This window comes from Mauremys mutica, chromosome 14 (assembly GCF_020497125.1).
Source record: "Mauremys mutica isolate MM-2020 ecotype Southern chromosome 14, ASM2049712v1, whole genome shotgun sequence".
NCBI classification, from domain to species: domain Eukaryota; kingdom Metazoa; phylum Chordata; order Testudines; family Geoemydidae; genus Mauremys; species Mauremys mutica.
In genome coordinates this window covers 36,015,296-36,037,739 of record NC_059085.1, presented here as the reverse complement: position 1 = coordinate 36,037,739, position 22,444 = coordinate 36,015,296, and the positions used below count along the sequence as shown (strand labels likewise).

Genomic DNA, 22,444 nt, shown 5'->3' with positions numbered 1-22,444 from the left:
AGCATTTACATGGCATTGTGATTTGCTGAAATCTTTACTCACATAGTCACAGCCTGAGTCAGCCCTGTGCTGGGCTGAGGTAACACATCACCCTATGGGGGCATCTGTGCAGCTGCCCATCCTGCAGCACAAACAAGGAACAATGGCCAGCGGGATGGCCCAGGACTCTGACCTGGAGCACGGTGGGCTAGAGGTACAATGCTAGCTTTGACAGGCCATGCAAGCCTCTCTCAGCTAGGCCTTTTGGCCCTTTCTGTGGTGGTTGGGAAAGCACAAGCAGACCAGGCTAGTTCCAAGCTTCCACACTGGCACCCCCCTCTGCCTCCTCCTCCTCTGTTCTCTTGCTTCTTCATCCCTCCATCCCCTAATCCTCCTGCCACTGCCCCTCCCTCAGCCCTGCCAGCCCCTCCAGCCCTGTCCCACTCCTCACACTGCCCTCCCCCTTCTCCTGCTTCCTCATCCCTCCTGCCACTGCCCCTTCCCTCAGCCCTGCCAGCCCCTCTCCCACTCCTCACACTGCCCTTCCTCTTCTCCTGCTTCCTCATTCTTCTATCCCCTAATCCTCCTGCCACCTCCTTCAACCCTGCCAGTCCCTCCAGCCTTCCCCCCGTCTCCTGCTCCCTCATCCCCTCCACCCGCTCCCTGAAGCCTCCCCCCCATAGCCCCTCCCCCCAGGCTGTTTGTGTCGCACCTCGCACCCCATTGCTCATGCGCTCACTTCCGCGCTCCGCCCCCTCCCCCCGCCATCCCCGTCGCCCAGGGTAACGGCTTTGGGGTGGGAAGGGGGCTGCGAACAACCGCAGCAGCAGAGCGGCCTGTGCGGCTCCATCTCTCCGCGCCCCGGGACCGACAGGTGAGGCGGGAGGGCAGCACGAGGGGCGGGGAGAGCCCGGGAATGGGGGGACGAGAGGGGAGCCTGGGGAGGGGCAGGGGAGAGCCCGGGAATGGGGGGACGAGAGGGGAGCCTGAGGAGGGGCGGGGGGGGAGCCTGGGAATGGGGGGACGAGGGAGGAGCCTGGTGGGAGAGGGAGGGGGGGCAGGGGAGAGCCAGGGGATGGGGTGAAGAGAGGGGATCCTGGTGTGGGGAATGCGAGGGGGTAGGGGAGAGCCCAGAAATGGGGAGGATGAGGAAGGAGCCTGGTGGGGGGAGTGTAGGGGGCAGGGGAGAATCTGGGAATGGGGGGACAAGAGGGGAGTCTGGTGGGAGGAGAGTGCGGGGGAGAGCCTGGGAGGAGGGCATGTAGGTGGAGAGGGGCTGGAGGAAGTGGCTCAAAGAGCAGCCTAAGCTAGGGGACTGGTATAAAATACCCAATTCTGGTTCTTCAGTTAAACTCCTTTTGGGATTAGGTCCTCAGGGAATGCAGTGGTGCAGCAAGTCTAAACTCCTTGCATTAAAATTAGGATATCTGAACAATAATTGCCAGATTGATTATTTAAGACACAGATGTTATTGCAGCTTTAAAGGGTAGAACCTTGGGGCACTGGGATCATGATGAACTCCAAGAAGAATGAACTAGATTTAGAAAAAAGCATTACCAATAAGAAAGCAGAAGAAAGCAAGTGGCAATGTATCTACCCCAATGAGAGGAGAGAGAGGAATCACGTTTATACTCTTCTTGACATCAGTGAGAATGTATTTGAACAAGATGAAAAGTCCTTGGAATATGTCATCAGGACAGGATGGGAAGAAGCTGTAAGTTACATTTTATATCTTGAAAAATGACTTAGTAGCTGAAAAAAAATCTCAAATGCAGTTTTGGAACATTTGCTAACAATAGCTATTTAAAAATTCTTTTGTTTTGGTACAACGTAGTTTGAAAAGTCAACAGATACTGCTTTGGATATCTTAAAGCGGGGTGGCCAACCTGAGCCTGAGAAGGAGCCAGAATTTACCAATGTGCATTGCCAAAGACCCACAGTAACACATCAGCAGTTCCCCCTCGCCCTAGTGTCTCCCACCTGCCAGCAGCACTGCTGATCAGCACCAAACCCTCCATCCCTGCACCTCACACCCACCGCGATCAGCTGTTTGCGGTGTGCAGGAAGCTTGGGGGTGAGGAAAGGAGGAGGTGCAAGGGGAAGGTGCAACAGACTCAAGGGAAGAGGCAGGGGTCTTGGGGGAAGAAGTGGAGCGGGAGTGAGGCCGGGGCCTGGGGCAGAGCCAGGGTTTGAGCAGTGAGCACCCTGTAGCACATTGGAAAGTTGGCACCTGTAGCTCCAGTCCCGGAGTTGGCACCTATGCAAGGAGCCACATATTAACCTCTGAAGAGCTGCATGTGGCTGTGGAGCCACAGGTTGGCCATCCCTGCCTTAAAGCCTCTAAACGAGAGTCAAAATTGAGAATGGGGGGAAATCATGACAAATCAACAGTTGATTGTTTTAAACAAGATATTTAACACTACAAATGTTTAAAAAAAAACAAAGCTAAAAGCTTCAAAATAGTTGCAGGGAGCTGCTTAAAAAGCAGAGGTAGGTATAGAGGAACTTTAAGAACATACTGAAAACATTGTTTAGGGTTTTATTTTTAAACTAATAGAGATCTAGTTTGTTACAGCTGCAGTTCAATCAGCATGAAATGGAATATACAGAAAAGACCAACAGCTGCAACCTCCACACAAACTAAAAAGCATCATGGTGCTAATCAATGAACAATACCTGCGTATGGAGGGAAAATTAGGATAAAATGCTTTGCTCTAGGTGCAGAAAAACAAGAAGAAAATGAAGTATTCTGTTCCTCATTTAGCATATGTGGTAGAATGAAGAAGCAAGATCATTACATGTGAAAAACAAAATAAAATTAATCATTAATCTATAGATAAACTAAGCTGTAAATGATCCTTTGAACCAATTAAAAATAAGATGAGCTTTGGGGAAATCAGACATTTTTGCCATCTTTATTTTTAGTTTAGTATAAAGGACTGATCATCTTCCTCTAGTTCCTTCAACCTTTGTAAAGTGGACATACAATTGCCATTTTTATGTCTGTCGCTGTCTTGTAACAGACATGTGGAATACCTAAAAACCTCACTAAACCTTCAAGTAAGTTCCTCTCCTGTAGCTACAATGAAGTTGGTTAGAAGGAATATTAATAGTAGTTAGTATAAATGGTACTCACATCTTTGAAGTAATCCTGATTAAAGCTGCTTCTCACCTTTTTACTTACAAAACAGATGAGATTCTTGAAGAAAAGGCAAGTAGGGTTGTGATGGTTTAGTTAGCTTAAGAATTTGGTGTACGTTATCCATTATATCAGAGTAGTAACAAATAGTTCAGCTGTGGGGACAGATCACTTGTATCACAGAGAGAAATGGCTTTGGAGGCTTCTGGTTTTCTGTAGTTTTAAGATTATGAATTTTTCAGAATGATTGTGTGAGTACAACAGGTTCAAATCTTGCCATTCTAGGGTAGGGTTACCATATGTCCAGGTTTTCCTAGATATTTCCTCTTTTCTTATGTCTGGGTGGATTTTTCAAACAGGAAATGTCTGGGATTTTTTCGGAGCAGAGGCTGCAGCTCAGAAAGAACCCTGATTGGACTGCTTCCTGATTGGTACTCCCCTGCATCAGCAACTGTTTGGTCCATTCCTCTGCAGCCAAAACTGCTGGGTCCTGCCCACACAGGCCTAGGGAGGCACTGACTGAGAGCTGTTGCTGCATCCTGGGCTTGTGCCAGCTGTCCTGCCACCATGACAGGGAGCGACACTGCCTCCCACCTCCAGTGAGTACCACTGCCGCAGGTATCCCCTGCAGCTCCCCCAACTGTACCTCTTTCCAGTTTCCCCTCCCAATGTCCTCTTTTTGGGAACCTGAAATATGGTAACCCTATTCTAGGGAGGTTTAGTTGATTAAAAATAACTCAGATAAACAACTGTTTGCTATCCAGTGTTAGGTGTGGACATACACCAAAGACATTCTGGTGTTAAAGTTGTCTTTCCCCTCCGCTCTCCCTCCCCCAGTGATGCAGTCTTCTAGACTGGTTTGTTGAAACCTATATTGAGGGCAGACCTATCTGTATAGAAAAGCTGTTGTTGTGGTTAGGAATACAGTTAGTGGAGTGAGGATAGCGTTGGATAGTCTATTTTGTTGTAACTCTTAATTTGAGTAGATATTTCTAGGTCTAAGTTCTCCGGTACCTACTGCTATAACTGAAAACTAAGTCTTTCTAAACTTTAAAGGTGTGATTTACAAAGCAGTTTAGGTGCCTAAGTCCTGTATGCAGTACCTCTGCACTCCGTGAAATTCCTGCTTGGCTGCCACCTAACCCTGGAGACTAGTGGTTTTCAACTGGGGGTCCACAGACTCTGTCTGAGGCGTCTGCAATAGGTAACTATGAAAATTAAATTTCAGATCCCAGGAAAGGCTCTCTGTTTTTCTGATCAAAAGTATGTGAATACCCCGCCTACAGGACAAACCCTGGAAGTGTTATCATTACCATAGGAGCTCACAGTTTAGCGCCCTTTCTCACGCTGCATCAAATGCTGTGTTAAGCATGCAACATTTATAATTGAATTCTGTTCAGTCAGTTTTCAGTCTAAGACTTCTATGGTAGGGGTCCATAGACCACAGATTAAATTTCCAAAAGGGTCCGCACCTCCATTTGAAAACTTGTAGGGGTCCATAGCTGAGAAAAGGTAGAAAACCACTGGTGTAGATGCTTAAACTCACTCTGCCTAACTTTCCACTGTAAAAATTCCCCCGGTGCTTAAGTTTTTAAACTCTGGGGTATGTGCCCTGGTGATCCACTGTAGGCATCCAGAGACTTATCCCCCACCTTGGCCCCAAAGTGATTCACAAGCCAGGAGAAGGTAGGCATTTGGCTACATAAATCACGTATGGGGCCTAAGCAGCTAGGTGGCCTTTGAGCATGACTCCCAGATCAGGTCCCATTCAAATTTATGTCTCTTTCCACTCATTGCTTTTTAATGTAAATGGTTTTTTCATAATATGAGTAAGTCTTTCCTATTTCCTTGTACTTTGGACTGTGGCGCAAAAAGAAGCTTTTCTCTTCTCCCAGATTCGTTGTGAAATCACTTCTCTGTGTAGGTGCTGTGCTTTTTGTGTCCTGTTTCCACCTCTAGTTTATGGTCACTACTTCTATATTTGGTAAGAGTCTGCCTTAATTTTTCACATTAAATTGTGCAGAGATAGGCTGCTAGTATAGAGCTCTGAAAAGGGATCTTGTAAAAGGGAATTTCAGTTTTTGAGCTCTTAATTTTAAGCAGTCAGTAGCAGGTGATGTGGTTTTCTCCTCTCAGCTGGAAGTTTGTCCTGTTGAAGCCTGCAAGAGATTAATATTAGTGAATCAAAAGCTAAGTAAAATCCACTCCTAGTCAGCAGTGGAATGTATGTTGTTTTGCTTGATTGAAATGGCACTAGAAATGCATTTGTTTTGTACATGGATCATAAAAGAAACATCACAATTCTATTCTGTACTCAGTTTAGTAAAGAAGTGGGAACTAAGGAAAGCTATAATAATCTCAGATCCAAGACTTTTTGGGGAAGAGAACATGTTTTTCTTTCAAAGATAATATAATGCAACAGAAATTGGATTTTTCATGGTCTTGGATATCGCCTCTGAGGCTTGCAGTGTACGGCTCTGTAGAACAGCACTGCAAGCATAAAACTAAAACAGGCATGAAAATCTCTGGAGTCCACTGGTTTTTGTCAATAAAAAATTTCTTCGAATACTGTTGTTTTTTTTCAAGTGGGCCTGGCTAAGAATAAAAAACTACTTGTTAATTTGGCCCAAACAGTAAACTTAAGTAGCATCGTGAGTGCTGTTAGTTAACCATTACCGTTACATTTGTACATAGTAAATTTTTTTCTCTTGTGAAGAAGCAATTAGTATTAACATATTTCTCTGTTCCCAGGTGCAAGGCTGGGGTAAAGCTGCTCCATTTGCCTGCCTTCAGTTGCAAAAGCAAGCCAAGAAATCAAGGGCAAATGAAACCATCAACAGTTGCCTGTTTTGCTTAGATATGAGGCAAAATAATGACAAAAGTGTGAGCCAAGAAACCAAGACTACAAGAGATCAATCAAAATCTGATTGCAAATTAAGCACATGTGCTATAGATGATACCATTTCAGAAAAGAAAGAGGTTCCAATCCATTCTAGTGAGTCTTCCAATTGTTCTACAACAGATGGAACTAAGAGAGAAAGTTGTAATGGCAAGTTACGCTCTATTCAGACATTTCAAGGTGAAAAGAAAAGTTTGCCAGTAAAGGAATACAGCGTATGGCAATCAGAAAAAATGAAAAACCCAGAAACCGTAAAAAGTAAAGCTGTAAAGACCCCTGAGCCTACCATGCCTGCTCCAGATAGCTCTGAATCTTCAAACTTAAAGTCTTTGCTGGTATTGCCACCAGTGAAAGATGCAACTCCAAAAGATAGTGCAGAGCTTTCTTTTAAGAAGAGTATAGCAGCTATTTCCCAGGCAAATCAGAAAATGCTCAATGCTACTTCAGATGAGACTGCTTCCGTTAGTAAGGGTACTAAAACAATAGAACAAAAGGCGGGAAAAGAAACTGACTGTATCATTCATGGTACATTGAAGGAGAAACAAATTCACGAACCATCATCCTTTGTCTCAAGTCTTCCAAAAGCATTCCTGCAAGGAGGCCCTGAGCAGTTACACTGGCCCTGTGCTCTTTGGCCAGACAGAAAAATTACAACCACTTCTAATTCTGTTTCTTTGAGAAAGAACAGTCATCTTGCTAACATGCAGTTTCTGCATACAAAAGGAATACAGTACACCAAACATGATGAGATCAGAGGTCCTTTCACCAACAGTATTAAAAACAGAAGTCTCTCAGAGGCCAAGCAAGGAAATGAATCAAAAACACAGGCGGTGCAACTGCTTCCTGGACTATTCCCTTCCTTAACGGTCAGCCATGTTGCAATAACTGCAATGTCTTCTAGACTGACCTAGCATTTTTATACTGTAACTTCATGTCATTTTCTTCTATTTGTTTGAACTCATTATATGATGAAAAAAGGATTGAAGATACATTGTACTTGTGCTCCTGTGAGCAGACTTGCCATTTGTTAATTTCTGCAGGTGCTACTTATATGCATCAGTTTATACTACTATGCATTCCTTCCAAATAATTTAATTTCCAGTTTATAGATTAACTATCTCTGCCTATGGTATACAGTATGCTAATTCCCCATTGCCCCGTATTAATTTATTTAAGGTTCTACTGGAACTAAGTGCATTCACCTCATTCGGGTGCAGCCCTCATGAACAATTAGACTGTGGGGCAAGCTGGGGTGTGAATCTATCCCACACCAGTCTGCCCTGCTCTAACTGTCCATGTACACCCTGCTGCTGTATGTTAAGTTTGTTAGAGTGCTTTGGGTTAGTCCTCCTTAGCTCAAAGCACTTTAACAACCATTAATGCACACAGACAGTTAAGAGCATGACAGGCTAGTGTAGGGTAGATTCACATCCCAGCTTGCCAGCGTCTAATTCTTCATGCGGACAAGGCCTATGTATGGTCATAGGGTACCTGGCTCAACAATGCATTTTAGCACAATCTTGAGTTCATCCCTATTCAGCAAGCCATTTAAGAATCTTCTTTATTTTAAGTATGTGCTTCAGTTTCATTGAGATCCATTGGGCTGAACATTTGCTTAGATGCTTTGCAGAACTGGGACTTAAAAGAGCAGCAGAACTAGTCAAGTAGCCACAGGAACAGTCGCTCTTTCACAGTTGCACGGTTACCACGTTTGTCCTGATTGGTTTAAGTACTATTAGTATTTTTTTGTGTGTTTCCATGTTTTGTTTTCATGTTTTATTAACAGAGGCCAGACTCATCTATTATTAAACAGAGGGACTTTGATAAAAAGTTTTGTTGTATTAAATGTACATTTCATTTTGACTAATTAGCTATCACAGTTTCCTCCATAAAATACAGGTTAAATTTGCATTCACAACTTAGGATAGTTTAAATAAAAATTATCCACATCCACTATGACTGCATGTTTCTCAGTAGTCAAAGATTTTCTGTGACTGGCAGCCACTTATTTATTCTCTCCCCCTTTTTGATGCATTTGACAGTAACAGGAAAGATAATACCAGTTAAAAATTCCCAAATATCACGTTCCACTCTTACACCAGAGCTCTAAACTCACCATCTAGCTGATTTAAGATTCAGAGAATCAGTCATAGGAGATTAAAGTTAAATCCAGACTTCATATTTTTATAGTACATTAGTTTCTAAGCAGTTTATAGACTTCTACATATTAACTGTTTACTCACTCTCATGTATGTACTGCTTGAGATCCAAAGAGAGAGAGAGTAAGCGCTTTCTAGGCAGCAACTAGAGCAAAGGCTAAATAATGAAAGGACTTTTTTATTTAAAAAAGCTACATGAAGAAATCACCCACTGTTGATGTGCAATAACCTCTAGGGGAGAAATACAGCAGCCCTTCAGTAACACACATCACTGTTGCATAATAGTTTAGGGCAGATGTGAATAATATTGTTTTCCAATAGAAATTATTGTGGGAATTAAAGCAGAGTGCAATGGCTCATGCCACCACTGTTCTTTTATGAAGTGGTCAGGCCTTCTGTTTGAGCTTTAACAGGTGCAAGAGATCACTTGAAATACAATATAGTGGTACTAGTGTGGAGGGAAGAGTGCCACCTACTGAATGTTCAGCTAGTTGGGGTGAGAGGGGAACCCATACCACACTAGGTGCTAGGCATTCAACTCTAAGTTGAGATGAATTACTGCCTTTTTAAAAAAAACTTCCCTTATTTTACTTCCTTTTCCTGAAGGGTGATTATGGAAAATAAGCCCCTTTGACAGCAGTCACTGGTGGCAAATTCCATACCTTGCAATACATTTAGAGAATACATAGTTCTAAGATTATTATTTATATGAGTTTGGGTCAGACTAGTGGGGTCATCCTCAAAGGGGAACAAAATCATCAGTTTGATAGCCCAGCTTTTGCAGAGTGTACTGGGGCAAAATTACTGAGCCATTATCCCTTACAAGACCTGGTGTTTTATTTCAACGAGGCTTTAGCCTGAATAATGACTGTAGGATTTGTCCCTGTATTTCCAGTGTAAGATTCCTTCCTTCCTCACCTTACTTTTCCTTAAACATTTAGAAAAGTTCTTTTTATAGTGGCTAGTTTTGAAGACATCTGATATGCTGTTGTGCATATTTACTGGTAGAAGTTGTGGACATATGTGAACTACCACAAGAAAGATACATTTAAGTAGAAATCCTGCCAGGACAATGAAAATGAATTCTTCTTACCTACATTCCTTTCTGTGAAGTAATGGATTTCATGGTACATATGGCATAATAGAAGAATTGAGTGCTTTGTATTATAACTTTAGTTCATAAATATTGTAGCAAGATAGTTCGTTTTTCCACGTGGTGCTCTCATGCTTTTAAAACAGGAATGGGAATACGCGGTTATTTATTCAAAAACATACCTGGCTGTAAATAGTCCTAATGATTTCCACTCATTGTTTTGTAGAGGAAATATCTATTGTATTTTGTGTACAAGAATCAAGGCAATAGAAAGTCCAGGGGTCTGTCTTAACGATGCAATTTGATCACAGTACTACAGTTGCACATGTCCGATAATATCTGTCAGAATAGAGACATCATTCGGTAGGTCAGTTCTCTCTATCTCTCTTCAACATCCATTTTAATAGTCTAACTCTCTTTTCAAAATATGCCCTGTTCTGTATCTACACTTGTCTTGGGCTTTTAGGTGGAAACACCCTAGCCAGGACAACAGATGCAATCTGCCTTATTTCTATGGTCTTAATTAAAAGTAGCAGTGGTAGTAAATTTTCTACTGATTTATACTATAACACTAATTGAAATGTAAAATATCCTTCTCTGTAGAAATAAACTGACATTTATATGATCAGGAATATTTAAGATATATTTGAATAAGCACTACAAGTAGAAAGCTGGTGTCTCTCTCCTAGTCCCCAATATTGTACTTAATTTAAAAAATACGCTGTAAGAGAAACATCAGAAAACCATTAAGACCAAATGAGAGCCTTCACAAATAAATCAAAACATGTAGAAAGAGCAAATCAGTCCAAACATCTGCTTTCCTGTCCTCAGACAGTACTAGATAGCGCTATATAAACATTATATAAGCACCTGTGAAATTACTGACATTTCCATGGCCTGAAAAGAGGGAAGATGGTGTCTATCAGACAATTGAAAACACTGATGCTTCAAAGAGAAAATAGAAAAATGATCTACTAGAAGGAAAAAGTCACAATATCCATGTTCAGTATAGTAATTAAATAAACTTGCATTAACTGGATGTCAGCACAACTGATAGTAAATAACTTGACAGATGATAGGAAAAAGACTGGTTACAGCAGAAAATTATGAGCCTTGCTGCTGCAATATCTAAGTTTTATGGGTGTACTAGATAAAGAATGACTTTAAAAATGAATGTACAGATATTTTTAATCACCTTGATTTTTTTTCTTAGCCTTTGTATTTCACTTTCAGTAAGAGTACTTATTGTATTTGTGATAATTAGTTTTACATTCATACCCCCTCTCCATTCTTGTAGATCTAATTTACATTTTATAAATTTATTAGGTATTTTAATGGCAGCTTTGGTAAACTACAAGTAATAGTAACAAATACAAATATTTAAAAACTCCAAACACTAGCAAAGTAAAGATCAGAAAGGCAAAAGGACATATTATTTCCCTACAGTTAGAGAGTTTGACTAATAATTTGGTCAGAGAATTGAGACTGGGAGAAAAGGGGGTTGTAAATGTGCCAATCAAACCTCGGGATAACATCAAACTGTGTAGAGGCCAAAACACACTCAGTTACTTATTTATATCATTATAAACAGCAAAATTTGGCACTAAGACGTTAAGAATTGTTACAGCTACTTTATAGTCCTCATTTACCATAGTAGCCCAGATTCTGATGTCAATTACATCAAGAATTTTTTACATTAGAAGTATTGCACACTGTAAGCCTGTGACGGAACCAAGACTAAAACCCAGCTCTCTTGCCTTAAATCTTGTTCTCCAACCATAGAACCACCCTTCCTTCCCTCCACTGTCTTCTGTGGAGTTGTTCTGGATTTAGGTTGGCAAGGCTGAGATCAGAATTTGTCTCAGAGTAGAATGCAATTGTAGCTACATGGGTGAACTTGGAGACTGTGCTAAGGAGCAGAACACCATAAGAGTTCCTCTGAGTGAGTTTCAGCTTCCTACACAATTGCAGTTACAGGTGAGGATTTCATGGCTGATCCGAAAAATTCAAGTGAGCCTTTGCAAATTAACCTTCTCAGGTTAATTTGGGTTGGAAGGAAAAGTTTTTCTTTGGCAGGATGATATGAGATGTTGAAAAGTCATGGAAATCTGTGAAAGTCATGTCCCTACATAACTGCCCCAAAACTTGCACAGCAGTCATCTCTTAATATGACCACAAAAGAGTGAAAAGGCCTGCACAGTCTCTCCTGCAGATTTAGGACTTGCAGGAAGAGCTGAAAAGAACTTTTATAAGGGAGGTCAAGAGGAAAAAAGTCCTTTGTAAATTTCAGGTGCTTTGGCTTTAAAGAGGATTTGAAGAATTATAATCAATCAATATCAACACCACAAATGCACTTAGCTATTGCATTAATGATTAGTTTTTTTATTTTTACTGTTACAAAATCCACTTATATTAATGTACATTTTACATGCTTTTGTACCTCCAGGTAAAAGGCTGGGGTAAAGATGCTCCCTTCACCTGCTACCAAGTACAAAATAAGTCTAAAAAACCAAAGACAAAGGAAACAGTCACTCATTTACCTCACATATATATATAGCACCATCTACCAAGAAAGAATTGGCCCAGGCAACCAAGTCTACAAAAGATCGATCAAAACCTAATTGCAAATTAACCACACATGCTGTAAGAGAGACAGTTTCAGGAAAAGAAAAGGTTCCAATGTGTTGCAAACTATCTCTCAATTGTGCCCCTATGACCAATAGCACAAAAGGAGAAAAGAGTAATGACAAATTGCATGCTACTCAGGCTTTTCAAGGTGAAAAGAGTACCAAGAACTTGCCAGGAAACAAGTACAACAAAAGGCAACTGGAAAAGCTCATAAACAAAGCCCTGAAATGTAAATATATGAGCCTGCCACATGTAAGCCATGGTAATCTCCATGAAAACCTGAGATGTATGACCTTAAAGACATTAGTGGTTCTGCTTCAACTGAAAGAAACAGCTCCCTGTTTGCATCTAGAGCCTTTTTTAAAGACGAGTAAAGCAATTTCCATCCAGGGAAATGAGAAAAATCTCAATACTGCTGCAACTGAAACTGTTTCCTGTATCCTAGTACTAAAACAAAGCAAGACGGTGAAAAGTGACTTGTTGACAGCATGAACAATACAGAGATGGATCAAATAAAATCAATACACTACCATTTTTTGGTCCCTCACTTCCAAATGTTTCATTCTTTGAGAGATTGCATGTGTCCTTTCCACAGTAGATGTTTGGGTGCTCCAGTGCACAGTTGGAGATTTTACCCTGAGCACAACCCATCAGGTCAGCCTGAGCACCCTCTGCTTTCTCACACACACCTACAGGCATAAAGAGCCAAGCTGCCAGAGACCCTCTTCAGTTCCTTCCTACCATCCGTGAAGGTTGATAGAGCTCCCGGTCCTTGCTTCTGCAAGTCTTTACTTGATAGCTGTAAATAGTACCTGTAGATAGTGTCGTGAGTTTTAAAAATAAGTTTTTGTGGTTCTGGCAACTAGTTTGGGTGCTGGCCACAGTATTGGTGATATGCCATGTTCTCCAGATTTCAAGCTCTGCCACTCTTGCGGTAAGACAATGCCTAATAGTGACCCTCACCCCAACTGCCTTGAATGCTTGTGGGAAGCTCTTGTGAGTGACAAGTGTGGCATTTGTAAGGTCTTCAAACCCCATTCAAAAATATCTGCTCATTGAATTGGCACTGTGGCCTCCATCTCACCCCTCTACCACTGTCTGGGTACCCATCACACCGGCGTCAGTCAGTAGTGCATCTCCAGTTTACTGATACTGAGAGGCAGATCGGCATCACAGGTGCCAACAAAGGGACATTGGAAATTTCACTTAGTACCAAGGTCCTCAAAAGATTCAAATACAATAAGCTCTTCTAAAGACTGAGGAGGGTGTTCAAAGAGGAAGCACCTCTAAACAGGAGAGTTCATTGACTCCAAAGCCCAGTGCAGGCCTGTTGAGACCAGCTCCTTGAGCACCTTCACTGGCATCTCTTTGTGCCATGTGTCTTCCCAGTACCATCTACTCCTGAGGTGTTTGATGCTGTGAGAGAGTTGTTAAAACTCTTGGTGCCATCATCACCGGTTCAAGAGACTCACCTGACACCAGCAGCTAAGACACCTTCCAGCACCTTCACTTCCTCACTGAGCAGCTCCAGGATGCCAGTTAGGCTAGTACCATCAAGGGGAAAACCACAGATGATCTCCCAGGAACCCCTGTCTTTAGAGTCTGAGCTTCTTCACTGGCACCAATCAGTATCGCATCAGCTTGGTCTCAAGAAGCAGATTCTTCCTCACCAGATTTTGAAGTGAGATCCTACGTATCCCAACCTAGTCAGTCCCATCCTGAGGGGGGCCCTGATTTCTGCATCAGTATCAGCTGGGAGCTTATAGAAGGGACCTTGGGATTATTCATGTTTGGGGACTGGGCCATACCAATGGAGAGTAGATCTATTTATAACAAGGGACAACAGAAGGTCACCAGTTCTGCTCCAGAGCAGGACATGCTGTTCTCCCATCCCTCTTCTGACAAGAGTTCTGCACAAGGACAAGGCCAGTCTTATACTAATGGCCCTGGCTTGGCCCCATCAGTGCTGATTTAAACAGCTCTCGGACCTCTCCATCAGTCCCTGACTGTTACTCCTGCTTCACACAGACCTAGTTTTGCAGAATCACAGCCACCTCTTCCATTCCAACCTTCATGCTCTTCACCTGACAGCCTGGAGACTTCATGGTTAGCACCAGCAGAGAGGTTCCTGCTCCAGAGAGGTGCAGGAAGTACTGAATAGTACAAAACAATTAATGAGGACAACTTACCTGGCTAAGTGAGAGTTTTTCCACTTGGTCGAGGCGAAAAGGAGTCTCCCCCATTCTTACTTCTATTCAGCAAGTGCTGAACTATCTTTTCTATCTGAAACATCAAAGATTAGTAGTTATCTCCATTAGGGTACACCTAGCAGGTATATCAGCATTTCACCCTTGTTGGATAGCCACTCCTTTTTTTCCAACCTGATTTTGTAAGATTTTAAAAGGGTTTGGATAGGCTGTTTCCACATGTAGAGTCCTATTCCAGCATGGAGACTGAATTTAGCCTTAAGGAAGCTGATGGGTCCCACCTTCGAGTCTCTAGCGACCTGTTCCACTTTCAAAGAAAGTGGCATTTTTAATAGCCATTCCATTGGCCAGGAGAATAGGGGAGTTTAGGGCATTAGTATCACATCTGCCATATATTTTTTTTTATGCAGACAAAGTCTACCTTTGTCCACATCCAAGGTGTTACACACACACATACACACACACACACACACACACACACACACACACAAGTGAAAAGAACAGGAGCACTTGTGGCACCTTAGAGACTAACAAATTTATTTGAGCATAAGCTTTCGTGGACTACAGAGAGAGAGTGTGTGTGTGTGTGTACATATATATATATATATACACACACACAGAAGATGCCATACCAGCTCTAAGAAGCTAATTAATTAAGATGACCTGTTATCAGCAGGAAAAAAAACTTTTGTAGTGATAATCAAGATGGTCAGTTACAGAAAAAAAGTGGTCTCCTCTTTCCATATAAACCAACCAGTTTTCTTAACCTTCTTCCCAAAGCTTTGTGGTAATAAGGGAGAGGAGTCACTCCAAACACTAAATGTTGGAAGAGTGTTAACATTCTATTGGAACAAACTAAAAAGCCTTTCAGGTCTTGGTCTCAATTTATTGTTGCATTTGCAGACAGAATGAAGGGCTGCCTGGTTTCCATGCAAAGGATTTTTGTTGTAGATCTCTAGTTGCATTTGCCTATGTTATCAGTTGGCTAATATGAACCCTCAGGATACAGTATTGCATCATTCGACTAGATCCAAAGCAGACTTTGTGGCATTTCTGGCTTGTGCACCTGTACTTTGCAGAGTAGCAACCTAGTCAGCAAGTCACACATTTGCCTCCCACTATGCAATCTCTCAGCAGTCTGTAGATTGTTAAATTTGGATGAATGGTCCTCCAGTCCCTGTTCAAATTGACTCCAAACCCACCTCCAGATAGGACAGCTTGTGAGTCACCTGCAAGGGACTGGACATGTGCAATCACTCAAAGAAATAAAAATGGTTTCTAACCTTTCCATAAGGTTGTTGTTCTAAATGTGTTGCACATGTCCATTCCACAATCACCTCTACTTCTGATAGAGAGGGGAAGGAGTCATTCCAGCAGTAAGGAACTGAGTGGGGTTTGGGGCAGCTTGGCCTTTTATGCCTGCATGGTGTGCAAGACACCACAGTAGGCGCTTGGCCCTCCTGATGAGTACTGCTAAGAGTAAAAACTTGACAACTGTGCACTGGAGCCCCCAGACACATACAGTGGAATAGACATGTGCAAAGCACCTTGAAGAACAATAGTTACAGACAGGTTAGTAACTTTTTTCCTACAAGATGACCCCAAGCAGCATCACTGGCATTGTGTTCTGTGAGAGAGACGGAAACACTGCAACTAGTTCTAATGCTGTTGCCTTGGGAGAGAACATTCAATTTACCAACATGCAATTTCTGCAAAGAAGGGGAGTGCAGAACACTGAAATCAATGTGGGTAGGGCTTCTTTCATTAACAATAACAGAAAAGACCAGACTCTCAGTGAGGCCAAGCAAGTTAGGTCAGAAATTACAGGTCCACTTGTCTCAGAACAGCTATTGCCTTCCTTAATAGTCAGCAAACTCACAATCCCTATGTTGCCTTTTAAACGGTCTTACCCCCCCCCCCCCTTTTGGGGCAACGTAACTTCACAGCAATAAACTGATTTGAGCTCACTGGACCAAATCTATTCAGTTTAGCGGATATAAATCTGGAGTAACTCCACTAGTCTAATTGAACAGAATTTGAGCCCACAAGACATATTGTGGTCATTAGCAGCAGACGTGGGCATATGTAATTATGTAAAATAGTTGAAGTATTTTAAACGAGGATTTAATTTCTAGCTAATGATTGAGCAGTGACTTCTTCACCAGAATATACACGATGATTTCAGAGAAAAGTTCCAACACCATCTCTAGAACAAAGGGAAGCTGACAGGTAGTCAGGGCTCCAAAATAACACACTTTAAAAAGGTTGACCAGACCCATATTGTGTTTCATGAAAACACTCAATACAATTCAATTTACTGAAGTAACTGAAAGGCATCACTACGCACTTTACATTTCCCTGCAGATGCTTACAACCAAAATACTGCATCCACGTATTAGGATATGAGAACAAATGTTTTTTTTTTTTTTAAAGTGTATTTCCAGGCACAGCATTCCTTTAAACAGATAATTTGACATAGGCAAAGTGCAGCTGAGCTGGGCAAATGCAGTGCTAACACTTCAGGGGTTGAGCACTGTCCTAACTTACACCTCTGCACCACAACTATGTCAGGGCCCATTATGGCCCAGTGCATGTAGACAGAAGTTTCACATACATGCCTCACAGCCCTGCGTACAGCATCTGCACTAAAGCAAAACAGTTGAACATTTACTTTCATTTGTTCTTAGTGCTCTAACTAAGTGAGGACTTACGCAAGATATTGGTACAGAATATTGGGGCAAGAGTAGAAATTAACGGTTTTACCCCCAAAAAAGTACTAAGTTGGTGGAAAAACTGCATTGGGCATGTAAGAGAAAAGAGATAACAAGTGGTTCAAACCAGTATCCAATTATTCCAGCCCAGCTTGATTTGTATGCAGAATATCATCCACAAAGGCAAAATTATAGGTTTTAGTTGTTTACAATTTTGTTTCTACTTCTGCCCATTTAATATATTAAATCCTGACTTTCTCCTATGATATTTTGAGACATGAGTTTCCAATGAATATTAGACTTTGAGGTTTCAGGTAGCCATGGCAAAGTCAAATCTTCTTAGTACCTGGGAAGCTAAGTATACATAAATGTTTGCACTGTGACTGTACAATATCTTCAGGATGAGACACACTGGACTTCAATGCAGCAACACTACACAATAGTTCAAGGCAAGAAAATACTGTATCCAATTGAAACTGGATAGGGAAATAAGGAGGCAGAAGAGTCACCCATTTTGGACTTAATGACGAGACGTTTCACAGGCTCTTAATGACAAATGGTCAGAGCCGCTGTTAAACATCTCTTCTGAAACACAGCCCTGCCAAGAGCATTGTGCTCCTGGGGTATTAGGTCAGTACCGATTCACAGGCAAGAGTGACAACTATGGCCAGCAGCTGGTTGCCTGGCTACACTTCATGATGTGACAATAGTTTTAGGAGTGCCTATCACAGTTCCATAAGTAAAGTTGACTTTTGATCTGAAAACAACTATTTGCTACGCTGAATACAGTCTACCCTTTCCAAAATTACAGGTTTTACTTTTTGGCTACAGAATGAATGTTCTGAATATTGACGAGTAAATCTGTCACAGATAACCCTTTTAAAAAAAAGTTATGAAATTTAGCTCCTTGTCGGGCTATTTTTTTTTTTCATAGCTCTCCACACTCCCTCTACAGGTAACGCACTGAACTCTAGGGAACTAGAAACATTTGACTGTTTTCAGGATTAATGGGGTTTTTACCCTTCATAACAGTGTCTTCTTCACCAGAGGCTGAAGAATGTGGAATACCATATAGAATTGTCTTTTCAAAAATAACCATCATTTTCTTTTCTAGCTCTAAGTGATGCTCTACTGCTTTCCCGAACAGCAGGTACTTTCCGGTGCCAGTTTAGGCACAGTCATACAATAAATACAGGACAAAAATCAGATTGAAATTAACTTTACTCCAACATATTATGCATCATTTACAAGATTACTTAAATTCTTCATTGGTGAAAAGCACTGTAACACTTATGAATAACTTACTTGTAGCTTTATGTATGTAACAGTACAACTTTAGAAGGTAACATGAGACAAATGCAAAAAAAACCTTTTGGCACAGAGTTTTTTTGCATGCATTATACTAAACAGTTTCACAACTATTAAGACAACGTTTCTTCTTTGGGATTGCCACTTGTAAATTTTATATAAAACAAAAAACCCACTTGCTTCTGGCTGTTTATTACAATTTAATTGGCTAAAATGGCAGAAGTCAAATAGGAACATCCTTCTGAAACTAAAGTTTGTCCACTAGACACTAGGGTGACCAGATGTCCCCATTTTATAGGGACAGTCCTGATATTTGGGGCTTTTTCTTATATAGATACCTATTCCCTCCCATCCTCCCGTCCTGATTTTTCACACTTGCTATCTTGTCACCCTACTAGAAGCTCAAACTCCATATGGTGAGGGGATGAAACAGACTTCTGATATTTCAAATGCGGTTGACAAATCTAGCTGCTTCAATATGCTTTGGAACAGACTCATCCATGGAGTTTTGTACTTACCCATTCCAAATAACTTAAAATACAAGTGAAACAATCAGGTGCTAACTTATAGTAAGTGGTTAAAATGAAAATAAGGCCTACTTGAAAACATGGCTCATAGCCCACCTCTTCCATATGTGCTCTTGCAAATATATGTAGAGTACTGTCTGCTCTGCAGCCAAGTGAGTGCTTGAAACATGCATTGGCAAAACCGCACATTCCAAAATGGAGGCCACTGTTTGAAACTTATTAATCTACTTGATGTATTGTATCAGCAGCTTCTGAAGTTATCTAATGTTTTCCACCTAAAGGCAGTATAAAGGATGATTTATGGGACTGTATAGGTCAGAAGCAGCTCAGCAGATTGCTGATATTTTTAAGTAGCAGAAAACTCATTTGGGGATTTCCACTACTCCAGTTTTTAGTCAACTGGAAGAGTTATACACAAACAAAACAGACAAACTTTGCATCAACCTGACTGCAAGTCAATACAGAGTTGAACAATCTGGCCCTTTGAGTGTATTAATTCCATAGCAAAGGAATTTTAATAAGAGTACACACACTAGCTGTAGGCTGGCAAATCCGTCCACTGACTTGTTTGCCATTCAAGCACGTAGACTTTAATTCACATCAACTATACCTCTACCTCGATGTAACGCGACCCAATATAACACAAATTTGGATATAACGCAGTAAAGCAGCACTCGGGGGGGAGGGGGCTGGGCTGCACGCTCCGGCGGATCAAAGCAAGTTTGATATAACGCGGTTTCACCTATAACATGGCAAGATTTTTTGGCTCCCGAAGACAGCGTTATATCGGGGTAGAGGTGTACTTTAAAAAAGCTTCAGAGGTGAAATTCCTGCAAATTTGCACCATGCATTCAGAAAAAGCATGGTCACTAACATACTCCCTGCCCCCACATATTTACCACCTAGTGTTTACAGAGAGCGTTATGAATGGAAGCCTGTTTGCAGTAGGTTTGTTGAAACACAAGCACAGCAGCATTTTTAAGCAAATCAAAGTGAGACTACAAAGGCCCACCTCAAAAAAGACATTTTGATGTACGTTTATTTGGAACAACAGAAATCTTCACGTGAAGATTGTGTTGTCAAAATGACAAAGAGCATCCCCAAATTAGATTAAAGCAAAGGAAACTATAGAGAATTACTCTGCACAACTTTCATGATAAAAGATCATTTAAACATAATTTGGTTGACCTCAGTGTTGTAATTTCAGCACCAGATATTCCTTTAGTAAATTAAGAATGATTTACATTGACTGAACAAAGCATACCAATATTATCCACATCCGTGCTTTATTCAAGTACGTTCTACACCCGTAATTTTATATTAGATAACCTTTTAATTTAAAACCTCAACCCGCCCAACACATATGCACCTAAAGTTAAGAATGTGAGCAGTACCACTGAAATACATTACATTATTCACGTGCTTAATGTTAAAAATGTACCAAAATATTGTCAGGACCAGGACCTAAAATAGCAAAAAACAGTCATTTTGTTAAGTTAGAAACATACTCTATTACCTTTTTATGCTATTTCAGAGTAACTACAGGTAATAATCTAGATGTACACGAGTAACAGCAGAATTTAGACTTAAAAAAGGCATGGCGTGTGTGTACTTGGAGGTAACATTTTAAAGGGAAATTTATGAAAAAGTAATTTGGGAAAAAACAGATGTGGATCTGGAGTGGTTTATAGCTTGAACAAGTTCAGCGAGACCAGTTTTACAATCTTAGTTTCTTTAATCTTTTTAACTCTTAGCTGAATATAAATGCTTTATGCTGCTTTAGGATTTCAGATAACATCGAAGAGAAGAGTTTCTACACACCAGCTACTTCACTTTGTGTACATAAAAGCATACATGTATATTTAAGAGAGTTAGATTTATTATCCTAGACTGCCAATTTCTGTCAGGCTGAAGAAACAAAAACTTCCCTGCAATTTAAACAATCAAATAATAGCTCAAATAAGTATTTACAAGTGTATACACATAAATGGATGCCTGCATATCTCCACAGTATAAAGCAAACATGCCTCCTCTCTGTTATCAGGGCTTAACGTAAACTTTTACCAATATATAATGACACCAATAAAAATGCAAGGCAACTCGTTAAATTTGACATATCTAGTTTTTCAGCTGTCTTTTTGCTTATATTTTCCAGTATATAAGAAAGGGGCTGCATCCTGAACTTGTTTATGTCTCCTTTGGATTAATGAATGAAAGTGCAATATGTTTAATTTGCATACAAGTGTCAGTATTCTTTCAGAAGCTAAAGCCAGTTTTTTGAAGTTGATGTATGCATATGTTCATGTCCAAATAACTACGTATGTGCATATGCCACTTCTCTGCCAAGGTGCATGCAAAATACCCTATTTACAATAAAAGCACCCAAATCCCTATGTATATAAGTTAGAAGCGTCTACAATTGCATTACTTCTCCATTTAAATGTTTTGTCCTTGGTGTTTCTCAGTAAATCTGCATGCCATGATGGTTATGTGGATGTATCCAAGAGACAATATAGACTAATCTCTGGATTGCTTTTACTATCCTTTGAAAAACTGGATGCTTTAGACAGACAAGGTAACATGCAACTTTATTTACAGCCAGCCAAGGAAAGTAGAGCACCTTCATCTTAACTCATCTTCAGAGCACAGTAAAATGATTGTGACAGACCAGGGAAGAATTCATCTCTGGCTGAGAGAAAATATTGTATGGTTGTCTAAAGGTCCGATCCAAAAGCCCACTGAGAGCAACAGAGATACTATCTACTCCAATGACTTTGGATCAGATCCTAGAGCATTTTAGGGTTTTTCATTTTCCTTTGAAGGATCAGGTAATGAGCATTGCCAGCAACAGAGTACTGGATTTGATTAACCAGTTGGCTGATTCATAATGGCAAATCCTACATTCAAGTTTCCCCTCCCCCAACAAACGGGTCATGAGATGCATGATTAGGTGACCAATCACAGCACATGTGAGTCTAGAATGGAAGCGGAGTTCAGAATGGTCTAACACAGGTGTAAGAGATCCAATAGTTGCAAGGATGAGAATTTGGATAAAGCAGGAAATGCAAGAAAATAGTGCAAGTATGACTATTTGGAAACAAGTTTATATGGAGAGGCTATGGGGAAACCATAGGTGCCAAAAACAAAGTCTCCCTTTATTCACCAGCCAGCCGCCCATTACAGCCAACAAAAGGGTAGAGAAACATCTAAGTCATTGTTAACAATACTGGAAAGATTCCTGCCTAAAATCAATTTTGCAGACTGACACACTTAAGGTAGTTCAAATTATTTTGGAAGGGCAGTGCAAGAAAAATTGAAACTGAAAAAAGAAAAAAAATAGTTTGGAAGAGTTAAATATTAACTGAAGATTTCAAATCAAGTTTTAATGCATTTGTTCAGTGCCTAGCACAATACGGCCAAATTTGGTAGTGACCTCTCTTGTCTAGTGCAAGTGTTAATTAATAAATCCAGAACTAGGGATAACTTCCTTTAGTGTAAGGCATTTTCCGGATTTCCAATGTAAATAATTTTCTATAATCAGAATGAACACATCACATTTGTTTAGACTGTAGGTGACTTTGGGACTCAAGTGACCCATGTCCATCAAAACAAGGTATATTTACTGTTCAATTGTTTTCATGCCACTGGATTTTATTTAACAGTTTCAGATTGTGGTAATACCGTACTCACTTAAGGTAATACCCCAGTATCAAATGTTAATCCTGTGGGGGCTGGGAGGAATGGGGCCAAATTCAGCATCAAAGCCCTATTGTATTACTGTGCTCTGTAACGGC

At 40.9% G+C, this 22,444-nt stretch overlaps 1 protein-coding gene and 1 long non-coding RNA gene across 7 annotated transcripts; one reads left to right on the top strand and one right to left on the bottom strand.

The window, feature by feature from the left end:
- The first annotated feature begins 85 nt into the window (after positions 1-85).
- Positions 86-12,421, top strand: C14H16orf46 (chromosome 14 C16orf46 homolog). 6 transcript variants are annotated; one of them, XM_044986979.1, is made up of 4 exons: positions 86-219; positions 1,457-1,693; positions 5,870-6,883; positions 11,716-12,421. In XM_044986979.1, exons 2-4 carry the CDS (start codon positions 1,490-1,492, stop codon positions 11,824-11,826), a joined length of 1,329 nt encoding a protein of 442 aa, XP_044842914.1. In that variant the 5' UTR covers positions 86-219; positions 1,457-1,489; the 3' UTR covers positions 11,827-12,421. The 6 variants fall into 6 exon arrangements, with proteins under 6 accessions (XP_044842914.1, XP_044842915.1, XP_044842913.1 ...); XM_044986980.1 differs by lacking the exon at positions 86-219 and adding an exon at positions 712-853 and having other exon boundaries at positions 5,870-6,844; XM_044986978.1 differs by lacking the exon at positions 86-219 and adding an exon at positions 712-853.
- Positions 5,082-17,444, bottom strand: LOC123349165. Its single transcript, XR_006573400.1, has 3 exons — positions 17,162-17,444; positions 14,087-14,180; positions 5,082-5,277 (listed from the first exon to the last, which is right to left on the bottom strand). It is a non-coding gene; the product is annotated as an uncharacterized LOC123349165 (long non-coding RNA).
- Between the last annotated feature and the right edge of the window lie 5,000 nt (positions 17,445-22,444).